Source organism: Sapajus apella, unplaced genomic scaffold, assembly GCF_009761245.1.
Source record: "Sapajus apella isolate SASKATOON/1434 unplaced genomic scaffold, GSC_monkey_1.0 scaffold24, whole genome shotgun sequence".
Lineage (NCBI taxonomy): Eukaryota > Metazoa > Chordata > Mammalia > Primates > Cebidae > Sapajus > Sapajus apella.
In genome coordinates, this window is record NW_022436964.1 from 21067450 (window position 1) to 21090888 (window position 23439).

Sequence of the window (23439 nt, forward strand, 5' to 3'; positions counted from 1 at the left end):
TGTGTGTGTGTGTGTGTGTGTGTGTGTGTGTGTGTGTGTGTGTGTGTGTATGAGTATATCTTCCAACATTGCTAAATTTATTTAAGAGGTTTTTTCCTTATCATTTCCTTGGAATTTATTTTCTGTGTAGCTAGTCATGTTGTCTACAGATAGTAACAGTTTGATTTCTTCATTTTGATATGTATGCCATTTATTTCCTTCTGCTTTATTACACTGGCTAGAATTTCTGGCACTATATTAAGTAAAATGGATGAGAAGGAACATCCTTACCTTGTTCCTTAACTTAGGGGGAAAGCTATATATTTTACGTAGATATAAAAAATCAAGTTGAGAAAGTAATCTTATTACAGTTTTTCTAAGTTTTTTTTTTTTAAACAGTGAATGAGTATTGTATTTCGTCCAGTGCTTTTCTGTACCAATTGATGTGACCATGTGATTTTTCTTCTTCAGCCTATAAATATGGTGCATTGCCTTGATTGATATTTAAATATTGAACCAGCCTTGTATTCCTAGAATAGTTTCTACTTGATCTTTTTAAAATATATATATTGCTGCATTTTATTTGCTAATATTTTGTTAAGGATTTTTGTTTGTATGTTCATGAGCAATATTGGTCTGTAGTTTTTTTGTCGCTTTGGTCTGGTTTTGGTATCAGGGTAGCATTACTTTAAAATCAGTTGGAAATTTTCCTGTTTTCTGAAAGAGATTATATAGAATTGTTTTTAATTCTTTAAATGTTTGGCAGAATTTTACAATGAAATCATATGGGCCTAGAGATTTCTTTTTTGGGAGTTTTTAGATTATGCATTTCATTTCCTGAATATTTATAGGGCTATTCAAGTGATGTGTTTTGTATGTGTAAGTTGTGGTAGTTTGTGTTTTTTGAAGAAGTGGCCCGTTTCATCTAACTTGCTGAATTAATAAATGTAGAGTTTACAGCATTTCCTTATTATCCATTTGATGTCTGCAGGATCTGTAGTGATATCTCCTATTGCATTCCCGTTGTTGCTAATTGTGTGTGGTGTGGGGTGTGTGTGTGTGTGTGTGTGTGTGTGTGTGTGTCCTTGCCTTTTTGGGCAGTCTTGCTAGAGGTTTGTCAATTTTACTGATCTCGTTAAAGATCCATTCTTTGTTTTACTGATTTTTCTTTCCTGCTTTCCTGTTTTCAATTTTATTTATTTATGCTTTTTATTATTTCCTTCCTTCACTTGCTTTGAGTTTATTTTGCTAAGTGTTTGAGGTGGAGCTTAGATTATTGGGAACTTTTTCTGTTTCCTAGCGTATGCATTTAAAGCAATTACATTTTTGTCTAAACATTGCCTTAGTTGTATCCCATAAATTTTGGTGTATTTCATTTTAATTTTCATTTAGTTCAATGTAATTTTTATTTCCTTTGAAACTTACTCTTTGACCAATAGGTCATTTATAAGTGTGTTGTTTAGTTTCCATGTGTTTGGGTATTTTCTGCTATTGACCTTAGAACAAATATATGTTCTCTTGTTGGGTGAAGTGCTGTATAAATGTTGATTAGATTTTATAGGTTTGTGGTGGTGCTGAGTTCTTCTTTGTCCTTGCTGATTTTTCGGCCTAGTTCTTTTGATTATTGAGAGTGGGGTCTCTGATAATAATTATGGATTTATCTTTCTCATTCATTTATAGTGATTTTTCTTTGCATATTTTACAGCTTTGTTGTTTGATACATTTTGGATTGCTATATCCTCCCAGTGCTATATGGACTCTTTGTGTTACACTGACTCTTTTATTATATAATGTGTCTAGTATTTTTTATTTTTTTAAGACAGGATCTCCCTCTTTCATCCAGGCTGAAGTGCAATGATGTGATCTCTGCTCATTGCAGCCTCTGCGTCTTGGGCTCAAGCAATCCTCCCACCTCAGCCTTCCAACTGGCTGGAACTACAGGTGTGCACCACTACTCCTGGCCAGTTCTTGTATTTTTTATAGAAACAGGGTTTCGCCATGTTGCCCAGGCTGGTCTCGGAACTCCTGAGCTCAAGTGATCCACTTGCCTTGGCCTCCCAAAGTGCTGGGATTATGTATGTGAGCCACCGTTTAGTAGTTTTTTAGGGTGGAAGAAATGCTCTAGTGAAATAGGTGTAGAGAGCGATTACTTTCTTCCAATGTGTTCATGAGGACTAGTATTGAAGAATTCAGATAAGATACTTGAAAGGCAGTAAAAACAGCCTAAATCAGAGAATTAGATTGCTCTTGATTGTGAAAATTATCACAATCAAGGGCAACCTAGGTTTTCATATAAGCCAAGCATCATATCTAGAAAAATGTGAAGATACAGGACAAAAAAGTTTTTGATTTCATTTTTATATTATAAAAGTAATACATGTGTGATCGGGGAAGCAACTCTTAATGATTCAAAACTGAAAGTAGTCCGTGCAGGTTACATCTCTTATTGCCTCTGGCTAGTTAATTCTTACTGTGTCGCTTACCAATCATATTCCTAAGATGCAGTCTTCCAGACCGTTCTCTCTGTACACTTTTTTTTTTTTTTAAAGCACAAGAATGTTATCATTATTCCATGGCAGCACATGAGCTTCCTAACATTATTATTTTTTTAAATGGCTACAGAGTGTTCCATAATACAGACATACCAATTTATTTAGCCATTTCCTTAGCTATACTTAGTAATCTTCAGTGTTTGTCATTAAATAAGGCAGCAGTAAAATTTTCTTACATATATCCTGGCATTCTTCTATTTCCGTAGGAAAGAATTGTAGAAGTGAAATTGCTTGGCGATTATGCTTTTTAAAACAGAAAAAAATGGAATGTGAGATCAAATCAAAATACGTGAAATTCTCTTCATTAACTGGCAAGATACCCTTTCCCTTAATTGATATTTCTTCCCCATCTTGATATCTTCTTTTACTTTTTTTCTAGAGACACCTTTAATGGCATTTCTGTATCATGAAGCTAGAGATGTGATTGGGTTTTTTCTTTGCTTTTTGTTTTTTTATGTGTTTTTGAGATGGAGTCTTGCTCTGTCACCTGGCTGCAGTGCACTAGTGCGATCTTGCCTCACTGCAACCTCAGCCTCCTGGAATCAAACGATTCTCATGCCTCAGCCTCCTGAGTAGCTGGAATTACAGACGTGCACCACCACACATGGCTAATTCTTTGTATTTTTGGTAGAGACAGGGTTTCACCTTGTTGGCCAGGCTGGTCCTAAACTCCTGGTTTCAAGTGATCTGCCTGCCTTGGCCTCCCAAAGCACTAGGATTACAGGCCAAGCCACTGCATCCTGCCACTTTTTTTTTTGAGACGGAGTCTCACTCTGTCACCAGGTTGAGTGCAGTGGCCTGATCTTGGCTCACTGCAATCTCTGCCTTTCAGGTTCAAGTGATTCCCCTGCCTCGGCCTCCCGTGCAGCTGGGAGGCTGAGGCAGGCAGATCACTTGAAACCAGTTCAGTGAATTTCTCCTATCTACCTGTGTTTTTGTATCTGTTAACCAGCCGTTGGCTAGCCTCCCTTCTTGCCTCCCTTTCCCTGCCTCTAGTAACCACTGTTCTATCCTCTACTTTCTGTGGGATCAATGTTTTTTGGCTTCCACGAGATATATGGTATTCATCCTTCTGTGTCTGGCTTTTTTTACTTAACATAATGTCCTCTGAAAGCCCCTTCATGTTGCTGTCAGAACTTCATTCTTTTTTATGGCTAAAGAGAATTCCATTGTGTGTGTGTGTGTGTGTGTGTGTGTGTGTGTGTGTGTGTGTGTGCGCGCGCGCGCGCGCGCGCGCTCATACCTCTTTCCAAACTTGGGAGCTTTTCAGCTATTTCATTTGGTAGGGTTTCTGTGCTTCCTCTTTTTTCCTCCTCCTGGAGCTTTCATAACATGAACATTTGTTTTCCTGTAAGTGTTGTAGGTGTTCTTCACTCTTTTTCATTCTCATTTCTTTGGGAAGGTAATTTCAAAAGACATCTCCTCAAGTTCAGAGATTTGTGTCTTATGCTTGATCATGTCTGCCATTTAAATTCTATTATATTTATTTCATTCATTGAAGTCTTAAGCTACAGGAGTTCTGTATATTTTTAAAAAATGATTTGTAATCCTTTGTTGAATTTTTGTTTTTTAACATATTGTAAATGAAAAAATTTACGCAGGAAGCATCAGATCTGGCCCAATGGGGTGGGGGTAGGGGTAGGTGGAGTGGCATCATGCTGAAAGGTACAGTAGCCACTTGAAGCTTGGCTTGAGGAAGTTGGGCCACTAGTCTAGGGTGTCTGAGTGGTGGCTTATCCTCAGGGAAAAGGGGGAGGTTTTGCTACTTGCTCCTGGAGTAAGACACACTCCAGCCATAGTTCTAATTCAAAGATGGGGGTGTGCAGGCCACAGGGAGTTGGGCACAGTGTTTACTCCTTCTCTTTGGGGAGCACAGCTATGTATACTCCAAGCAGCCTTAGGCCTGTGAGGACTGCACGGTTCCTCAGTGGCAAGGTCTGTAAGTGTCCAAGGTGTTGATAGGGATTGCTAGGATCCTCTTCCTTACCTCTTTGTAGCAGGGAGAATATGTCATCTCATTCTCTCTTGGTCTTTAAGGTTTCTCCTTTTGGTTCCCCACTGATCCTGGTTGGGGATTGGGGAGATAGAACCTTGGCATTTCCTTCTGTTCTCTATGTGGCCGTCTCAAGTTTTTTAAATAAACTTCTGATACATTCTGGCACCCCTCCTCAGTTATTTGTGTTAAATTATAGTTGTTTATTTGTTGTTTTGGCTGTCTTTGTGAGGGATTTCTAGTCCGCCATCTTGATCTGAGCACCTTTTCTTTGATGTATTGGTCAGTTGGATATCCTGTTTTATGAAGTCTCCATTCAGAACTTTTGCTCATTTTTCTTTTTCTTATTTATTTGTTGATTCATTTGTATATTCTGCATATATACAAAGGATTGCACATATCTTGTTCCATTCTGTGACTTGTCTTTTGACAATCTCAGTGTAGTCTTTTAATAAACAATAGCTCATAGTTTTAATATCCAATTTATAAATCTTGCTCTGTCCTATTGAAGAAATTTTGCCTATACCAAGACCATGAAGACATTCTCCTTGAAGTTTAAAGCCTTTTGTTTTAAAATACAAACTCTGTGTTATGTTTAACAAACTCATTTGTTCTTTTTAAAACAGAATTTTACTGAAAAATAGATACCAAATTTTATCAGGTACTTTTTCTGGAATAATTAAGCCAGTTAGTTGAGTTTATCCCGTTTATATATTTAATATTATATTTAATTAATGTTTTCATTTTCCTCATGCTTTATCTGCAGCCCTTTTTGGGATGCGCCTTTCTTAATCACAATGGTAATTTTAAAAACATGTAGTTTAAAGAATAACATCATTTCTGAGATGTTGGTTAAGATTTTTCATCTGTTCTCATTAAATGAGATTAGCTTGTAATTCAGATTTTTTTAAGCGATGTTCCTAACTATACTAAAATAGCTATCTTTACACATTCTTTTTTGTACTTTGGGTAATATAAGAATAATTTTTTTCTTTGAGTGTTAGGGAAAAAAATTTCCAGTGACTTTATCATTGCCCTTTTCTGTTTATTATTTGAAAAAAATTTTCATTGTCTTTTTAGGTCCTTTTGTGTCTTTTTTATTCATTTTGGTTTGTCATTTTTTACATAGCTTCCTGTTTTAATTCCAAATATATTGGTAAGTAATGGAGAATCGTTTACCATAAAAGCTGTTAATCTTTTTTATTAATTACATAATTTTTCTTTTTGGTTTTATTGATTCATGTCTTATTTTCTTTTACAAATAAATAAAGTGGCTGATTTGTGTTGTATGGTCTCAGTGAATTAGCTTGATTTTTTTTTTAACGTTTTTTGTTTCTTTTTTGAGGCAGGGTCTCACTCTATCATCCAGGCTGCAGTGCAGTGGCGCCATCACGGCTCACTGTGGCCTCAACCTCTTGGGATCAAGGGCTTTTCCTGCCTCAGCTCCCCCTGGCACCCTGCCCCACTGAGTAGCTGGGACTGGGACTACAGCTGTGTGCCACCATGCCTGGCTAATTTTTGTGTTTTTTTTTGTAGAGACAGACTTCTGTCATGTTGCCCATGCTGGTCTCGAACACCTGGGCTCAAGTGATCCCACCCACCTCAGCCTTCCAAAGTTCTGGGATTACAGGTGTGAGCCACCACACCCAGCTTTATTTTTGATTTTCTTTTTCTCTTCTTTTGAAATTATCATTGTTCTTTATTGTTTGGCTTGTAATTTTGTTTCATTTCTAAACTCTCAGTTCATTTTGCTCTTGCTTTTCCTTTTCTGGATTTCTAAGGTGTTTTTTTGAGACAGAGTTTCAATTTTGTTGCTCAGGCTGGAGTGCAATGGCACGATCTTAACTCACTGCAACCTCCACTTCCTGGGCTCAAGTGATTCTCCTGACTCAGCCTCCCAACTTACTGAGATTACAATCACCTGCCACCATGCCCAGCTAATTTTTGTATTTTTAGTAGAGATGGGGTTTCACCATGTTGGTCAGGCTGGTCTTGAACTCCTGACCTCAGGGGATCCACCTGCCTCAGCCACCCAAAGTGCTCGGATCATAGGCATGAGCCCACTGCACCTGGCCTGATTTCTAAGATTTTTAAAGTGAAATTTTTTTTGGTAGAGTTCCATATATTTTTGTGAAATTTTTATTTCTATATAAGACATTATGTTCTGTGATTTTTTTCTTGATTTCAGTATAATTTAGGAAAGATGTATGGTTCGTTGTATTAAAATATTTTTTATTTATCACATTTTGTAGAATAATGCACATATAAACAAACATACATATTTTCAAGTGAGTGGATCTCTTAATTTATTCCGAGAATTGAGTTATGTGTTTGTAATGTCTGCCTCTTTGGATTTAATGAGAAAAGTAATGACTCCTAATTTTGCATGTTAACAGTTCACTGTCTTGTCTTCCAGTTATTTGCTAAAGAAATTGAAAGTGGGCCAGGTGCAGTGGCTCACGCCTGTAATCCTAGCACTTGGGGAAGCTGAGGCAGGTGGATCATGAGATCAGGAGATCAGGAGATCAAGACTGTCCTGGCCAACATGGTGAAACCGTGTCTCTACTAAAAATACTTTAGCTGGGGGTAGTGGTGTGTGCCTGTAGTCCTGGCTGCTTGGGAGGCTGAGGGAGGAAAATCACTTGAACCCTGGAGGTGGAGGTTGCAGTGAGCCGATATCTTGCCAGTGCACTCCAGCCTAGGCAACAGAGTGAGACTCTGTCTCAAAAAAAAAAAAAAAAGTTGAAATTACATTATATATATTACTTTTAAACTTTTCCCTGTATAAACAATTCTTTTAAAAACATTTCTAATGGGTACATATTGTTATAAAGATCTATTATCATAGACCATTTAATGAAAGAAAGCAGTTTTGTTGGCTATTTAAATCGTGTTGCAGTACCTTTGTGTTTTCTTTAAATATAAATTTTATGTATTTTAAGAAATATGCACATGACACAAAATTCAAAGGGAATGAAAGGGTTTATAGAGCAGGGGTCCTCAACCCTGGACAGGGCAGGGTTGAGGGAATGGTTTCAGGAGGAAACTGTTCCACCTCAGATCATGAGGCATTAGAATCTCATAAGGAGCCAGTAGCCTTGATCCCTCGCATGTGTAATTCACAATAGAGTTCACGGTCCTGTGAGAATCCAGTCCTGTCACTGATCTGATCTGCGAAACTGGTCTGGTTCCAAAAGGTTGGAGACTGCTGGTTTAGAGAATCTTTGAAGCAAAGAACATTACTAGTTTATTCTTTTTTTTTTTTTCATAAATAAGCAAATATATATACATATGTGTATACTTGTTCTTTTTCCACAGAAATGGTCATCTGCATCTTCTTTTCACTCAGTATATCTTAGCAATGACTCATATCAGTATGTAAAAACATCTTCATTAATTATAAAGCTACAGAATATTCTGATATATAGATATGCTATAACTTACTTAACCAGCCCAGTATTTGTAGACCTTTGAGTTAGAATACCTTGTTTTTTTGAGACAGAGTTTCACTGTTTTTGCCCAGGCTGGAGTGCAACGGCATGATCCTGGCTCACTGCAACCTGCGTCTCCTGGGTTCAAGTGATTCTCCTGCCTCAGCCTCCCATGTAGCTGGGATTACGGGTGTACACCGCCACGCCCGGCTAATTTTGTATTTTTAGTAGAGGTTTCACCATGTTGGCCAGTCTAGTCTTGAAATTGTGACCTCAGGTGATCCGCCCACCTTGGCCTCCCAAAATGCTGGGATTACGAGCATGAATTGAAACTGTATTTATGGAAAATTGCTCTTTGTTTTTAAAGTGATTTTTAAATTGTATTATTCCCCTGCTCCTCTTGTTTAAGATAGGCTTTTGCCTTTTTTAGTGAGGGATGGGGTCAGACTGATGATTGCCACTGTCTTACAGGACACACAGACAGACACTTCACAGAAATGATGATCTCACTTATTCCAGGGATAAAAAGCATGGGGATAAGACATAGGAAGTGATATTTAAGTAATCCTGAGGTTGATGGTCCCAAGAGTGAAAATTTTGTTTAAAACGTGAAATGTAAGAACATAAAAGTGCATAAGGGAGGCAAATAATGTGTACACGTGGACATAAGAGTGTGGAATAATAGACACTGGAGAGTTGGAAAGGTAGGGGTATGAGAAATTACTTGATGGGTTCAATGTGCACTATCCGGTGATGGTACATTAAAAACACAGACTTTACCACTACTCAATATATCCATGTAACAAAACTGCACTTGCACCCACTAAATTTGTACAAATAAAATGCATAAAATGTAAAAGTTGTGCATAAGCGATCATAAAATGAACATCTGTGTGACCTCCATCCACATAAAGAAATAAAAACTTTGCCGACATCACCTTTTAACCTTTTGTAACTCCTTCACGCCCCTAGTGGTAGCTGCTATCCTGACCATTATAGCATTGACTTTGATTCTCTTTGTAGTTTTATAATCTAATTATGTATTCATAAACAGGGTAGTAAAATTTTGCTTGTTTTTGGAGCTTTTCCCCTAATGTTTTTAGATACCTGACATTTTGTAGCCCGAGGAACAGTCTTGAAGAAGAGGAGTCAGAAAGGGTGTGTGAGAGGTGAATGGGCAAGGAATTCTACACAGGTGGGCCTAGTAAAGTTTGGGCACTTGAGATCTTTCTTGGACCAGGTGATGGAGTCTTATCTTCAGTGTTGCCAGGGCTCCGGAACTAGCTCTGAGTCTGGTTCCTTGAAGTGCTGCTTCTGAAGCACCTGTCTGCGTGATCACGGATGATCCTGCTTGGAGTTCTCTTTATGCCTATTCTCTTTCTACTCTTGTTCTGCTGGGCATTTCTGGTGTTGTTTGTGTGTGTGAGAGTTCCTGTGGATTGCAAAATACAAACAAAACCTAAAAACTAATGTCATGGTTTCTTCCTTTTTTCTTTTCTAATTTGTAAAATCTGTGGAGTTTAATCTTCGACATTATTTGTAGATACTTGTTCCTCTCCCCCATTTAGACACCTAGAAAGTTTGAACAAATCAAGGGCTTTTTTTTTTTTTCTGCAGGGTACCTTAGGTTTTCTAAAAACCAAACTAGAAAGTGCATTGTGGTAGAGATTGTGCCTGATTTGTAAAGAATGTTAAAATCAGGTTCTATAGAAAAAGACCATAGAAATAATTTCTAGTTCAGTTCCATCGTTCAGATACTTTCAAACTCCTATGATGCTATTGACATCACAACCTATTACACATGTACATATATGTAAAACAATTTATTCAGCTCCAATTTTTTTTTTTTAAATGTTCATTAGGGATCCATTAAATTAACTATAAGATCCTTCAAGAGGTCACTCCCTGCCTGTAGTCGAAGGTACCATGATTTTCTAGAGGAAGAGGTTGGCTGCAAGGAATTAAACTGAACAGAGGCCAACTAGTGTCATGGTGTGGCTCAGTTTGGAACCTTTAGATTGTATGCAGTAACTTATGTCTATAATCCCAGCGTTTGTGAGGTTGAGGCAGGAGTATCACTTGAAGCCAGGAGTTTGAAACCAGCCTGGGCAACATAGTGAGATCTCATTTCTTAAAGATTGAGAGCATGGAGTTTGGAGAATGACAGACTTGGACTCAAATCCTGGCTTTGCTACTTGCTGGTTATATGATCAGGGTAGTCCGTTTGGCATTCTTGGGTCTCAGTGTCATTTGACTAGGGCAATCTAGTTGGCATTCTTGGATCTTAGTCTTCTGTAAAATGGCATCTTAATCCATTTTGTGTTGCTATAAAAATGTCACAGGCACAGACTGGGTAATTTATAAAAGAAAAGAAATTTATCACAGTCTGGAAGCCAGGAAATCCAATATCAAGGTGCTAGTTCTGGCAGGGACCCTCTTGTTGCAGTTTCCCATGACAGAAAGTGGAAGGGCAAGAAAGGGAGAGTGAGAGTGACTGAGAGAGCTGGACTCTTATTTTTCCCCAGAGATGAGCATCTCGCTATGTTGTCCAGGCTGGCTTTCAATTCCTGGTCACAAGTGATCCTCCCACCTCAGCCTCCTGAGTGGCTGGGAATACAGATACACACCTCTGCACCCCCGCCTGGACTCAGCCCACTCTTGTGTTGTAATAATAAACCCATTCCTGTGTAATGGACATTAATCTATTCATGAGGGCAGAGCCCTTGTGGCTTAATTACCTTTTAATGCTTCCATCTCTTAATATAGTCACAATGACAATTAAGTTTCAACATGAGTTTTGGAGGGAACATTCAAACCATAGCAAATGGGAATGACAGTGCCTCAGGGACATGAGGATTAAATGAAAGAATATCTGGTGTAAAGTAAGCATTCAACACACAGCAGCTGTTATTAACCATTGTTATTTGTTTGAGGATTTAATGGAGTTTCTCTGATTTCTAGCCCAATGCTCTTTGTACAAATTGCAGAATCTATTACGACAAGAGTTAGGGGTAACAGACTAGGTGGATGGGAATTGCTTAGTCAATTCACTCACCCTTTGCGATCAGTTTAGGTGATTACTGGACTCTGTGTCCATAAACTCTGCTGGTTTATTACAGGAGTGAGAATTGCCTAAAAGTTTCAGGCAATCACAATGCCTTCAGTGGCAGAAGAGTTAGTCTTTCTGTCCTTGTTCATGGGCAGGAAGTTAAAACTAAGGGGGGTGTATGTGTGTGTGTGTAAGATTAGCTGAGGGGATGGCTAGAGGATTCTCCTCTGTCTGACTCTTCACTCCTCCTCCCATAATCTTACATTTAAAATCTATTCTTTCTTCCTTTCCCTTTCTTTTCTCCCATCCCCCTCTCTTTCTCTTTTAAAGAATGACCAGCGTTTGCCCAGGCGTGGTGGCCCATGACTGTAATCCTAGCACTTTGGGAGGCTAAAGTGGGAGGATTGCTTGAGGCCAGGAGTTCAAGACCAACCTGGTCAATATAATGAAACCCCATCTCTACAAAAATGAAGAAATTAGCTGGGTGTGGTGGTGCACACCTGTAATCCCAGCTACTTGGGAGGCTGAAGCAGGAGACTCCTTTGAGGGCAGGAGTTCCAGGTTACAGTGAGCTGTGATCATGCCACTGTACTCCAGTTCGGGCAACAAAGTGAGACCCTGTCTCTTAAAAATAAATAAATATTTAATATAAAATTTATGTAAAATCCAGTCATTAAGTAAAAAACATTTGTTAACATTTGGCCTTTTTTTTTTTTTTCAGTCTTTTCTCATGCATTATAAAAAGGTGGCAGTAATACTGAACATTCAAACACCCTTTTAATGAAATAAAAAACAACTAGTTAGTTAGGTATAAATCAGTAAGATGGTAGAGGAAGGGAAAAGGGAGGGACACTTTGCTGAAAGGCAGAGATAGTGATCTCCTACTCTCTCTGAGACTGACAGGTGGTCCTTAATTTAATCTTTCTTTCCAGGCATTCTGGAGCAGGGAAGAATTTGACTTTAAAACTGTTCCCTACTTTCTGTTCTGTTATTTGTCATGCCCTCCTGAGTTCAGAAGAATAGGTCTTGAGTTTTATGCTACCAAAATTAATATCTCATTAGATTGCTGGTAGAGCTGCTATTTTTTTGTGCAATGTGAAAGCTGAATTGTTTAAGTTCTACTAAATGTATATGTAGCAGTCAGTGCTTTTCAACTGCCTTAGTTCCTCAACCCATGAACCTACCCCGTCCTTTAGGAAAGCCAGGTGTAACGCAGGAAGTAACCTGTGTACCACAGTACCTGCATCAGGCGTGTGCTCTGGAAATGTCGACCTGACATGAGGCCAGTCTGTCTTCTCTTTTCTTCACAGACTTTTTTTTTCTTCACAGATTTTGAAGCTAGCTTCATAAGGCTGTTGGACAAAATAACAAATGGTTCTCGAATTGAAATAAACCAAACAGGTAAGCTCCTTTTCTATTCCTGAAAGCATCTACATGTGCTAAAGCATTCCTGTTTCTCACTCTTTTTTTCTTTTCTTTTTTTTCCTAGTCAGTCTCTGCTTATCCATAATGGTATAAAGATTGTGTTTAAAACTTACTAATCACTTTGTGTTATATCAATCACCATTAAATTGAAATTTTGGAGGGACTTATATGAGGAGCTCATCATATGACTTTGGAGTTACATGATGAAGCTGTGAATATAGATTATAATAAAAGCATATTATTCTAGATAATTTTAAAAAATACTGTGGTCAGATGGAAAGACCCAGTTACCTGTCTGTGATATGATTTTCCAGAGATGTACATGAAGTCTCCCAATTTCAGGAGCATACATTTGATTTAAGGAAGTTAGAAAACTGAAAATTTCAGATCCAATAAACAATTGTCTCCTCTTTTATTTTATACGTAATATTTACATTAAACTTTCCAAAGTTCATTTACTTATGTTTTTACATTAAATTATTTCAGCCAACTCTGTGAGGTAATTTATGTGCTGAATTCTATTTTATTTTAAAATTTTGTTTGTGAAAATAAATTTACACAAGTTTATGCAAAATATGTGACTGTCCCTTCACCTCTTTCCTCTTCCATTCCTACTCCAGGGGTAGCCGCTGTCACATGGACATTTGCATAATTCAGACCATCAACAGGGTCATGCTTGTCTTACTGTTTTTCAGCCAGCATTTTTTTTTTTTCTAGCACAAATGTCTCAGAGAACTTTCCCTGCCAGCACATGCAAGCCTTCCTCAATATTTCTGTGGGTTGTAGTATAGTATTCCAGTGTATGGATGCGTAATAATTTATTTAACTGCTCCCCATTGATAAACATTTAGGTTGCTTCTAGCTTTTATTTTTTCTATTAGAAATTTGTGTTTACATTGTGTGGAAGACTGTGGCAAACATCCTTTGGCTGACTCCATTAACACTCTACCTTTTCACACACATTCCACAAAGGAATCTCTGACCTTTTCCCTACCTTGGCTCTCTTAAGGCAAGAGACCTGAGATGTCCTGGTCTATAGCTGCATTCAGCCATACCTTATGAAGAACAGGTTTCAGGAATGAGGTATTCACATGTCTTTTGCCAGCTATGTGTCCCTTAATTTCCTTTAGTTTGTTTGCTTTGAAATTGCTGGAGGTTTTTTCAGTAACTTTTATAGGTGATCCAGAAGACAGATAATTCTATTCTTCTCTGTGTGTGTGTGTGTGTGTGTGTGTGTGTGTGTGTGTGTGTGTTTGATAGAGTCTTGCTCTGTCACCCAGGCTAGAGTGTAGTGGCATGATCTTGGCTCATTGCAACTTCTTTCTCCTGGATTCAAGAGATCTACTGCCTCAGCCTCCTCAGTAGCTGGGATTACAGGTGTCTGCCAGCATGCCTGGCTAATTTTTTTTTTTTTTTTTTTGCTTGGCTAATTTTTTTGTATTTTTTAGTAGAGATGAGATTTCGTCATGTTGGCCAAGCTGGTCTCGAACCCCTGATGTCAGGTGATCCACCCACCTTGGCCTTCCTAAGTGCTGGAATTACAGGCGTGAGCCACTGCACTCGGCCCAATTCTATGGTTTTTTTAGTCATATCTTCAGTATAGGTTGAGGTATAAGATGTTTACTGATTCTGCTCCCACTCCACATCCTTTTAATTTTCCCCATTGGAGTAGTAAAAGCCTTCATTCGGATGATCTGGTCAGCTTCTCATTTGGCTAATTTGTATAAATAAACGTATGGATTTGAAAGATTTAGTGAATATATAATATAGTCTTTTTTGGCTTTTTTTTTTTTTTCTTAAAGACAGAGTCTCGATCTGTCACCAGGCTGAAGTGCAGTGGCACAATCTTGGCTCACTGCAATCTCCACCTCCTGTGTTCAAGCGATTCTCCTGCCTCAGCCTCCCGAGTAGCTGGGATTACAGGTGCTCACCACCACACCCAGCTAATTTTTTTTTGTATTTTTAGTAGAGACAGGATTTCACCATGTTGGCCAGGATGGTCTTGATCTCCTGACCTTGTGATCTGCCTGCTTCCTCCTCCCAAAGTGCCGGGGTTACAGGCATGAACCACCGTGCCTGGCCCTTTTTTGGCTTTTTGATCTAAAGGATGGTTTTGTGACCCTTACAACTATTTAGAATAGCTGACCTAGGATCCATTTGAGAAGGGTTTACTACTTTAATCAGAATATGATCCTGATTTCATGATTGTTTGGATTTTAGTGTTTAATATGGTAAAACCTAAATTTATTTTATGGAAGTCCCAAGAACTTTTTTCCATTTGAGTGACTGAGCATTTCTCCTTCCTCTAATGTTACATTTATTTTTGGTAAATTGTACCAGAGGGCATTGCAGAAGATTTTGTGCAGCAGAAATACCTTGTTCAACCATTTATGTCCCCTTAAATCATTTACAGTTTTTTACATTCATGTATAAATCTAGTAAGAAACTTTTTGGATAGTTGGGCATGGTGGCTTATGCCTATAATCCAGCACTTTGGGAGGCTGAGGTGGGAGGATCACTTGAGTCTTGGAGTTCAAGACTAGCCTGGGCAACTGGTGAAACCATTTCTCCATCAATAAATAAATAAATAAATAGGCTGAGTGTCGTGGCATATGCCTGTGGTTCCTGCACTTTGGGAGGCTGAGCTGGGAGGATCACTTGAGCCCAAGAATTCAAGACTATACTGGACAACATAGTGAGACCCTTTCTCTAAAAAAAATAAAAATTAGCTGGGCATGGTGGCACATGCCTGTGGTCGCAGCTATTCTGGAGGCTGAGGTGGGAGGATTGCTTGGGTTCTGGAGGTCGAGCTGCAGCAAGCCGTGATCATGCCACTGTACTCCAGCTTGGGTAACAGAGCAAGATCCTGTGTCCAAAAAAGCTTTTTGAATGGTATGAATATGTGAAAAGCGAATAAAGATAGTAGTTTCCACTAAAGCCGTAAAATACTATTAGACATTTTCATTTATCAGTATTAAATTAAAAGAGCTACTATTAATGGCATTGAATGCCATAAAGTACTTGCCTTTTCTTGACATCATGTTTGGTGAGTGAGGTATATGGGAAATCTCACTTCAAGAGCCCTAGAGGATGCTGGTTGCTGGTGTGATGATTTAATTACATCATTTGTAATTCCCCTCTCTGATAAGCCTAGTCTGAGATTGTGCTGTTGGGAGACTAGGGTGCTTATTAGGATCTCTCCTCTGTGCCCTGCCATGACTTTGGCAACTCAGATGGCTTAGGGAGGGGTTTGATTTATTACTGATTATTAAATTACATTCACAGTTTATTATTGTTACAGGGGCTTGACAGCAGTGAGTCAGCTTTTGGAGTGAAGTGTGTGCTCATAGTGATGGCATTTCAAGCATTCTTGGATGTCCTTGCCGGACTTTCCCCTTGGAACTCACTGCCTTCATTACCTTTGTGACATTTTAGTTTTTTTCCTGCTGAATGTGGCTCTTTTTCTTCTGGTTTAAGGAACAACCTTATATTATCAGCCTGGCCTCCTGTATGGTGGATCTGTGGAACATGACTGTAGCGTCCTTCGTGGCATTGGCTATTACCTGGAGAGTCTTCTTTGCTTGGCACCATTTATGAAGCACCCATTAAAGATAGTTCTACGAGGAGTGACCAATGATCAGGTTGACCCTTCAGTGAGTATTGAGAACAAACCAGGGGTTTGTTTTTGTTTTGTCTCTTGTTACAACCCAGCTTGTGAGAAAAATGTTCCTTATAAAGCTCAGTTTTATTTCAAATGTGTATTTCTTTTGTTATTTACCTTGAGGTTTGGAGGTTAATCACTCCAGGAGGCAGATGAACCAAAACATGGGATCATCAAATTCAGGACGATTGTTAACAGTTATCAAGGTGCCTTTCATTGTTATCTAAGGACCTTCAAAACAGATGCTCTCAGTCTTATCATGGCTGACATAAACTATAGCTCTGTTGGCTCTAGTATGTGACAGTGGAGTTTTCTAAGGTCATGTGGTAGCTGAGACTGGAGGGCAGCTGACCAAAATTTTGGACAGGAGATTATATCTCCTTGGCATTGCCACAGCATAATCTTGACTTACTCAGGTTTAAACATAAACTCAAGGTCTTTTGTCTTCTGAGAAGAGTTTACAGATTTAGAAAAAGGGCATAAATTCGGGAAAGGAATGTGTGAGCTTTGGTAGTTTGTCGGTATCAGCAAGCTTTTTATTTTTATTATTTTGACCAAGGGCCATGCCAGAGCAAGCTTTTTATTAAACATGCTAATTTTTCTGCAGGTATGGGGAGAATGATTTCATATCAAGCAAAACTTTTCATTGCGATCACAACTGTCTTAGTGCCATTCTAGGATGGAGAGAGAGAGAGAGAAAGACAGAGAGAGAGAGAGAGAGAAAGACAGAGAGAAAGACAGAGAGAGAGAGAGAGAGATTAGAGAAGTCCTGTCCAGGACCCCCTCCCTTGTAGGGCGGGATGGATGCTTTTGGATGCTCTGCTGTTCAGAGACAATGCCTTAAAGCTGATGGCCATGATGAAAAGTCCTGATTGAGGTGGTATGCTTGCCTTTACCATTACAGATATAGGCCAAGACCAGTGAATGGGTAGCTTCTGAGGCAGAATGTGAATTATGTAGCTTTTCTACTCAGGGAGGACCAATGAGGTATTGCTGTGATCCCCAAAGTAGAGACCGCTGCTATTCATCAAGATACCTACGAGGGTATAAGTGTTAATATGTTCTTAGGCAATGCAAACTTATTCTTCAATTCTTGGAAATTCAGCTGCAAAAACTCGTTTCCCTGGAATACTGAGTATAGTACAAGATCTGAAATTCTTAAGCTATAAAGGAATGTTGCCTAAGCTGTTTAGAATATTTCATTAAGTGTTTTTTTTTCTTTTTACATTTTCTAGAATACTATAGGAAATGAGTTCTTTGGATAAAAGTGCGAGAAGAGGCATAAATACATTTAGGTTGTAAGAGGGGTATGTGCCTCAAAAGTGGGAAAAGGCCCTGAAGTATACAGCAGTGTGTGTATCAGTTTTGTACTTTTCTTTCTATACTTGCTAATTATCTTACAAGCTTTTCTCACTGGCGATATTTAAAAATGTTATATGGTAACAGGCAAAGGTCAGTTGATGAATTTCTCAGAAATGGTACCCAAAAATCTGTTTTTATCTGCTGTAGGACTAATTGCTTTTGCCAGCTGCGTAACTGAAATGACCTTGGTTGGTATCTGGCTCCAGGCCAGGATAAAATAAATATACTAAATTCTGAATAAAGAGTGACTTCTTCAGCTCATCCCATGGCTCCTTCATTTCTAACTGCTTCTTTTCTGTGTGGTTTTCTCGTTAGTTCATGTCTGCATCTACTCTGCATACAAGGATGAAATGAGTAATTCTGTCCTTAACAAACTCCTAGTCTCATGGGGTAGACAGCTGGAAACCCATTTATGGAGATTACATGGATGAATACCCTTAGGCTCTGACAGAGGTAGAAACAAAGTGCCGAGTGACAGAGAGGGTTTCTAGAGGAGAGAAAATCAGAGTCAGTCTGGGTTTTTGGAAGGTAATTCTGGAGGTTGAGTGACAGATGAATGGAGAAGTGCTAGACTAGCTTGGGCATTATTGAGATAGAGGGAGAAAGGAAGGGGCAGATATGGCAACTGATTGGAGGCAGAGTGAGAGGAAGGGGTCATAGATGACTCCATGATTTCTGTCCTGGTTGCCGTAAAGGATAATGATCATAAAGATTATTCCCATTTGACAAAGGGAAGAGGAAAATTGCAGTAGGATAATGACTTTCGATTTTGGTCCTGTTACCTGGGATGTTGGCAGCCTAACCATATAAGGATTTCCAGTTGACAGTTTGAAATTATTGTCTGGAGCCTCGGAGACAGGTCATCAGAATGTTACCTACTGATACTTAAGCCTCTAGGAGTATGAGATTGATCAGGGTGAGGTTGAACACTGGGGGGTTTGGCTGAATTTATCTTTCACATTTTTTTTTTTTTTGACATGTACAGTGTGGTGGTGGTGGTGGTTGTCGTTGTTGGTGTGCTTATGTATCTGAATTGGTTGCTCATGTTCGAAACTCCAGATTTTACATTATGATAGGGCAGTGTGACAATACTGAGTGGTGGTTCCTTCATGACAGCCATCAGTTGGAGGTGAGTAACAGCTGCCTTTTTTGGATAAGGCGTGAGCTCTCCAGCTGGACCCAGGTCACCACTGACCTCATTATTCCTTTAAGCTTCCTTTCTGCTCTCTATGGGCATTAGAGTTTCTGCCCCATGGTCCAAAGGACTAAGAGTGGAAGAAGGAGAAATGAGCGTTTAAGGCGTGAGTAGGAGAAGAGGAGCTAGAGACAGAGTGACTGTTGAGATAGAGGTGTTTGGAGAAGCCAAGCAGGAATCAAGTTTTAAGAAGCAGGGATAATCTACACAGTCACTCTTTGCAGGAGTTGAGTCAGATTCAACAGTGAGACATTTCATTGACCTTTGAAAGAAGAATGTCATTGGAGTGTAAGGACAGGAAGAGACTGAGGAACGAGTAGGAACTAGTGGTATTGGAAAGTTAGGAGATTGTTTCAAAAGTTTTTAAGAGCTGAGGTTGGGAATTTTTTTTTAGACTAGGGGAAACTTGAGTTTGCTTATAGGCTGAGGAGAAGCTGTAATGGAAAAGAAAAGAATTAAATGAGCTGAGGGTCCTTGGTGAAGTCCAGAGGGGATAAGGATTGAAAACAGAGGTGATGGAATAAGCCTTGTGAAGAGGAAGAAGACATTTTTTCTTTAGAGGCAAGACAATAGAAAGTGGGGAGAAATTTTAAAGAGGAGAAAAGTTCTAGGAGGTCTCCTGAATGTTAGTGGTGTGCCACCAGAGCTCCCAGTATATATTTATTGGAGCCAACAAGCTACTCCAATGGTGGGTGAAGATTCCATTCTTTTTTAGTTCCCTCTTAGAGAGGGAAAAGAGGTACACTAATATCTACCAAGTACTGGGCATTGTTCTAGGTATACATATGTATGTATGTATGTGTGTATCCATATTTGTTTGATTCTTCTACCAACCCAGTGAGGTGGGTGTTTCAGACAAGGTAACTGGAGAGCAGGCTTCTTCCTCCCTTTTTAAACATAGATTAATTACATTTTTACCTTTGGATTGATTGGCTACACTGTAATGGTAATGCCTTTGCCCTAAGGTGCCACTTAGGTGAGATTTTTGCCTTTTCTCTCTGACTGCAGAGTGGACTGATCAGTTTCCCTTAAGCAGAACTTGCAGGCCACCATCACTCTGCTAAAACTAGAATGTGCAAAGCTGCAGGAGACTGTAGAGTGTTCAGCCCAGCCTCTCCTTTTACACAGGAGGAAACCAAGGCCCAGGAGACAGGAAAGCGTCCAGGGTCTCACAGCCAGTGAGAGGAAGAGTAGGTCCCAAGCTCTCATCTGCTTTTCCAGCCTTGTCTCACTGCACCTAGTTGCCTGTCCTCCATGTCAGATGGAGGGTGATAAGGGGACAGGACTACACCTGGAATTACTTCTGGGCTTCTGGCTGAACTAAGTAAATTTGGCTTTATTCTTTGTGACTCAAGGTATAGGAAAAATGAGGCAGAAGGAATGTTGTATTTTTTCACCTTTCTTTTCCTCAGGAGAGCTGGTGGCTGGCTACCCAGAGTAATTGCAGCATTGCCTCCCGTACTTTTTTAGTATCTGACTTGGCTTTCTCCCCAGTTGCCCTTAAGCCTAGATTGCACTTTTCTTCATCTGGCAATCCCAAATGCATATATTAAATTTTTGAGTGTGCTTAGCTTTATTTTTTTATTTTTAGAGAGAGGGTCTCACTCTCTTTCCCAGGCTGGAGTGCAGTGGCATGATTGATCATAGCCCACTGAAGCCTCAAACTCCTGGGCTCAAGCCATCTTCCCATGTCAGCCTCTCAAGTAGCTAGGACCAGAGGTGTGTACCACTACGCCCGGCTAATTTTTTAGTAGAGATGAGGTCTCACTATGTTGCTCAGGCTGTAACTTTAATATTTAATTAAAGTTAGCTAATCTTTAATGGCTTTCCTAGTTTCCCCTGCCCCACCTGATCCATTCTAAGCATGTTCTTAGACCTCACAGGTCATTCCCACCTCTGGTAATTTTCTGATATCACAATATTTAGTTGGGTCTTCTTAGCCTGTTAGAGTTGGTTGCACCTTGGAGATAGCTGGGTTTGAGCCCCTTGCCTTAGAGATAAGGAAATTCAGATAGTTTTGATTTTCTTGTCTGAGGCCACATAGCTAATTAGAAGCAGAGCTGGGACTAGGACTAGGGCTTTTCCTACACCCTCTGTGTAGTGCCCGCCCTCCAAGCCAACTGGCAGGTCCAAGAAGGGAACAAGTAAGGGAGTAATTTCCTTTCCCATGTAGCAGTTGAGGCAACATTTGCTGACTCGTTAGATAACAGCACATGATTTGAATGTCATCTTTATACTCTTATCAGGAATCCACAAATGGATCAGAAAGACCCCAGACTTCCTAGGAGTCTGAGTGCAGAAGGAGATAACAGTAACACATGGCAAACGCTTGCCATTAACCATGGATGTCGTCGTAATTGCAGTTTTGAGTTTGTGTTGCTTCTTGTAGTTTGAGGCTATCATCACCCCCACTCCCCAGCTCCCATGTAAAATCATCACCTTCCCTTTAGCTGCCTGTGTGGTGCTCATCATTGGTACTCTTAGGTGAGCTGTTCAATAGTTCATTTTGGAGTGCTGCCGGCTCTAAACATTAGATAACCATACTGGACAAATGCTAATGAAAAAGGTGGTTTTCTTCTGTAGTGTTTATACCTACAAGAATGAGTAGGTTTCTCCATTTGTTTTCTACAAGAGTCCGTCTCTCCATGCTTTTTGCATGATGCCTCTGATGCTCACGATGACTGTAAGGTAGGTGTAGGTCTCCATGCCATACATGAGGAAAGTGGGGCTGAGAGCAGCTCAGTGGCCTGTGAAATCGCAGTCTTCCTCAGGCACAGCCAGCCTACTCGCTCAGTTCTAAGCCAGCATCCTTTCTGTTTACCGCACTGCGTCATCTACCTGGTTGCTAAGCCTCACTTGTTTCTTTGACTCTTTTTCTTAAACTTTTTTTTTTTCTAAAATAATTTCGTAGGTTGATGTTCTTAAGGCAACAGCACTCCCTTTGTTGAAACAGTTTGGGATTGATGGTGAATCATTTGAACTGAAGGTAAGAATGTATGAACTGTTGGCCTTATGTTTCTGTGGAAAACATTTTTCCACTGACTCATTGGAAGAGCTGTGTGACTCAGTGTATGTGTGTCACTTTTGAAGTCACCATTTATCAGAAGACTCAGAGGGTTCATGAAGTAAACATTACAGACTTTGGACTGAAAGAGACTCTTTAGTGATAACAATAGTAGCCAATAGTTATGTTGCACTTATTTTGCGGTGGGGGCCGTTCTAAGCAGTTTACAAATACTAACCCCTTTTTTTCTCATGACAGCTCCGCCCATGTCCCTCAGCTAATAAGCAGTGGAGAACAGATTTGGGCCATATTGGCTCTCTGATCTAAATGATCTGGATATAATTTATGTTCAAGGGCTCCCAACCTGAATGTCCCTGAGAATATTCAGTATTTCCAGAATTTAGTAGAAGTAGTTTAAGCATCTGTATGTTATTGAATTAATATCATGACAGTGAGGTAAACTGTTCAGCATCTCTGCCTTTTACATTCATGTTTTAAACAGGGGAAATTACTTCATTTTTATTTAATAATGTTTTGATAGTTATTTGCGTGGAAGGAGAAAAAGGGGTTTCTGATTATTAAGAAATGGGCTCAGATGATGGACTAGGTCACCTCCACATTTTAAGGATAAAGAAGTGACCTCCTCAGGATTATAGAGATGAATGGCAGAGCCACTTTGGTAGTCAACTTGGACTTTGACATATGCTGAGCAAGTATTCTCTAGGAGCCAACATAAGTTGCTGTTGGTCTTAAAGGGACTGACAGATTGAATATGCAAGAGCTGTGCCTTGTAAGGAAGCATCTGATGGTATAAACCTTCCTGGGTGGGGTGTCAGGGTAATCTATTGCTTTGCTGCATCCTTGCCTCATCTTTCTCACTCTCTGTGCAGATTGTGCGACGGGGAATGCCTCCTGGAGGAGGAGGCGAAGTGGTTTTCTCATGTCCTGTAAGGAAGGTCTTGAAGCCTATTCAACTCACAGATCCAGGAAAAATCAAACGTATCAGAGGAATGGCGTATCCTTTCCATTTATTTGGATTTCTTATTTTTTTTTCTTGCCTCACTAAGATAAGGATGACTAACAGCTTTTCTTCTTCCTGAGGTTATTTACATTTTAGACTACAACTTTGAAAAGGCTTAACGGTGAAAACGTAATTGTTGGCTGAGTGAGGATGTTCTGTTATCTGCCTCACCATGACTAGATTGATTGAGTCATTTTTTTTTCCAGTTAACATTTAGGCAAATGGCTCTGTTATATGTGATCCTCTCTGAATGGCTTTGGTTTGGAGGCCATGAATATACTGCGGTTCCTCCCTTAGAAGAGGTCATTGTCATTTGGTGAAGGAACCAAATATGAAAACACACAGTTCTGATATAACATGCAAAATAATATGTGCAGTGGGTGGAGGGCCCAGAGTAGACAGTGGTCAATTTTGGTCTGGAGGACCTAGGGAGGCTGGAATAATAATAATGAACAATATTTACTATTAAGTACTTACTCTGCGTCTACTTCAGTAATCAACTTTACACGCTTTTAAGCCTCAGATTGACTCTCGAGTTTACTTACATCCTTTTTTGCAGATGGGGAAACCAAGGCTTCAAAAGCTTAAGGAATTTGTTAATGATGTCACACTGCTAATAAGCAGAGCTGAGATTTGAACCTTGTCTGTCTGACTCTGAAGTCCAGTCGTTTAATCTCTTCTTTTTACAATAGGTAGGAGCCTTGAAGAACAGAGGATTGCAAAGTAGAGCAAGAAAGGAGGAGTGCTTCAGGCAGAAAAATGGGCCT

General features: G+C 39.5%; 1 protein-coding gene across 1 annotated transcript in view; it reads left to right on the forward strand.

The window, feature by feature from the left end:
* The window catches only part of RCL1 (RNA terminal phosphate cyclase like 1), a 61840-nt gene that overhangs the window by 12688 nt on the left and 25713 nt on the right, over positions 1-23439 (forward strand). Inside the window, exons 2-5 of the mRNA XM_032291050.1 lie at positions 12334-12405; positions 15907-16082; positions 21559-21633; positions 22542-22666. Of these exons, the coding sequence (XP_032146941.1) occupies positions 12334-12405; positions 15907-16082; positions 21559-21633; positions 22542-22666 (448 nt within the window). The remainder of the gene's footprint in view (positions 1-12333; positions 12406-15906; positions 16083-21558; positions 21634-22541; positions 22667-23439) is intronic.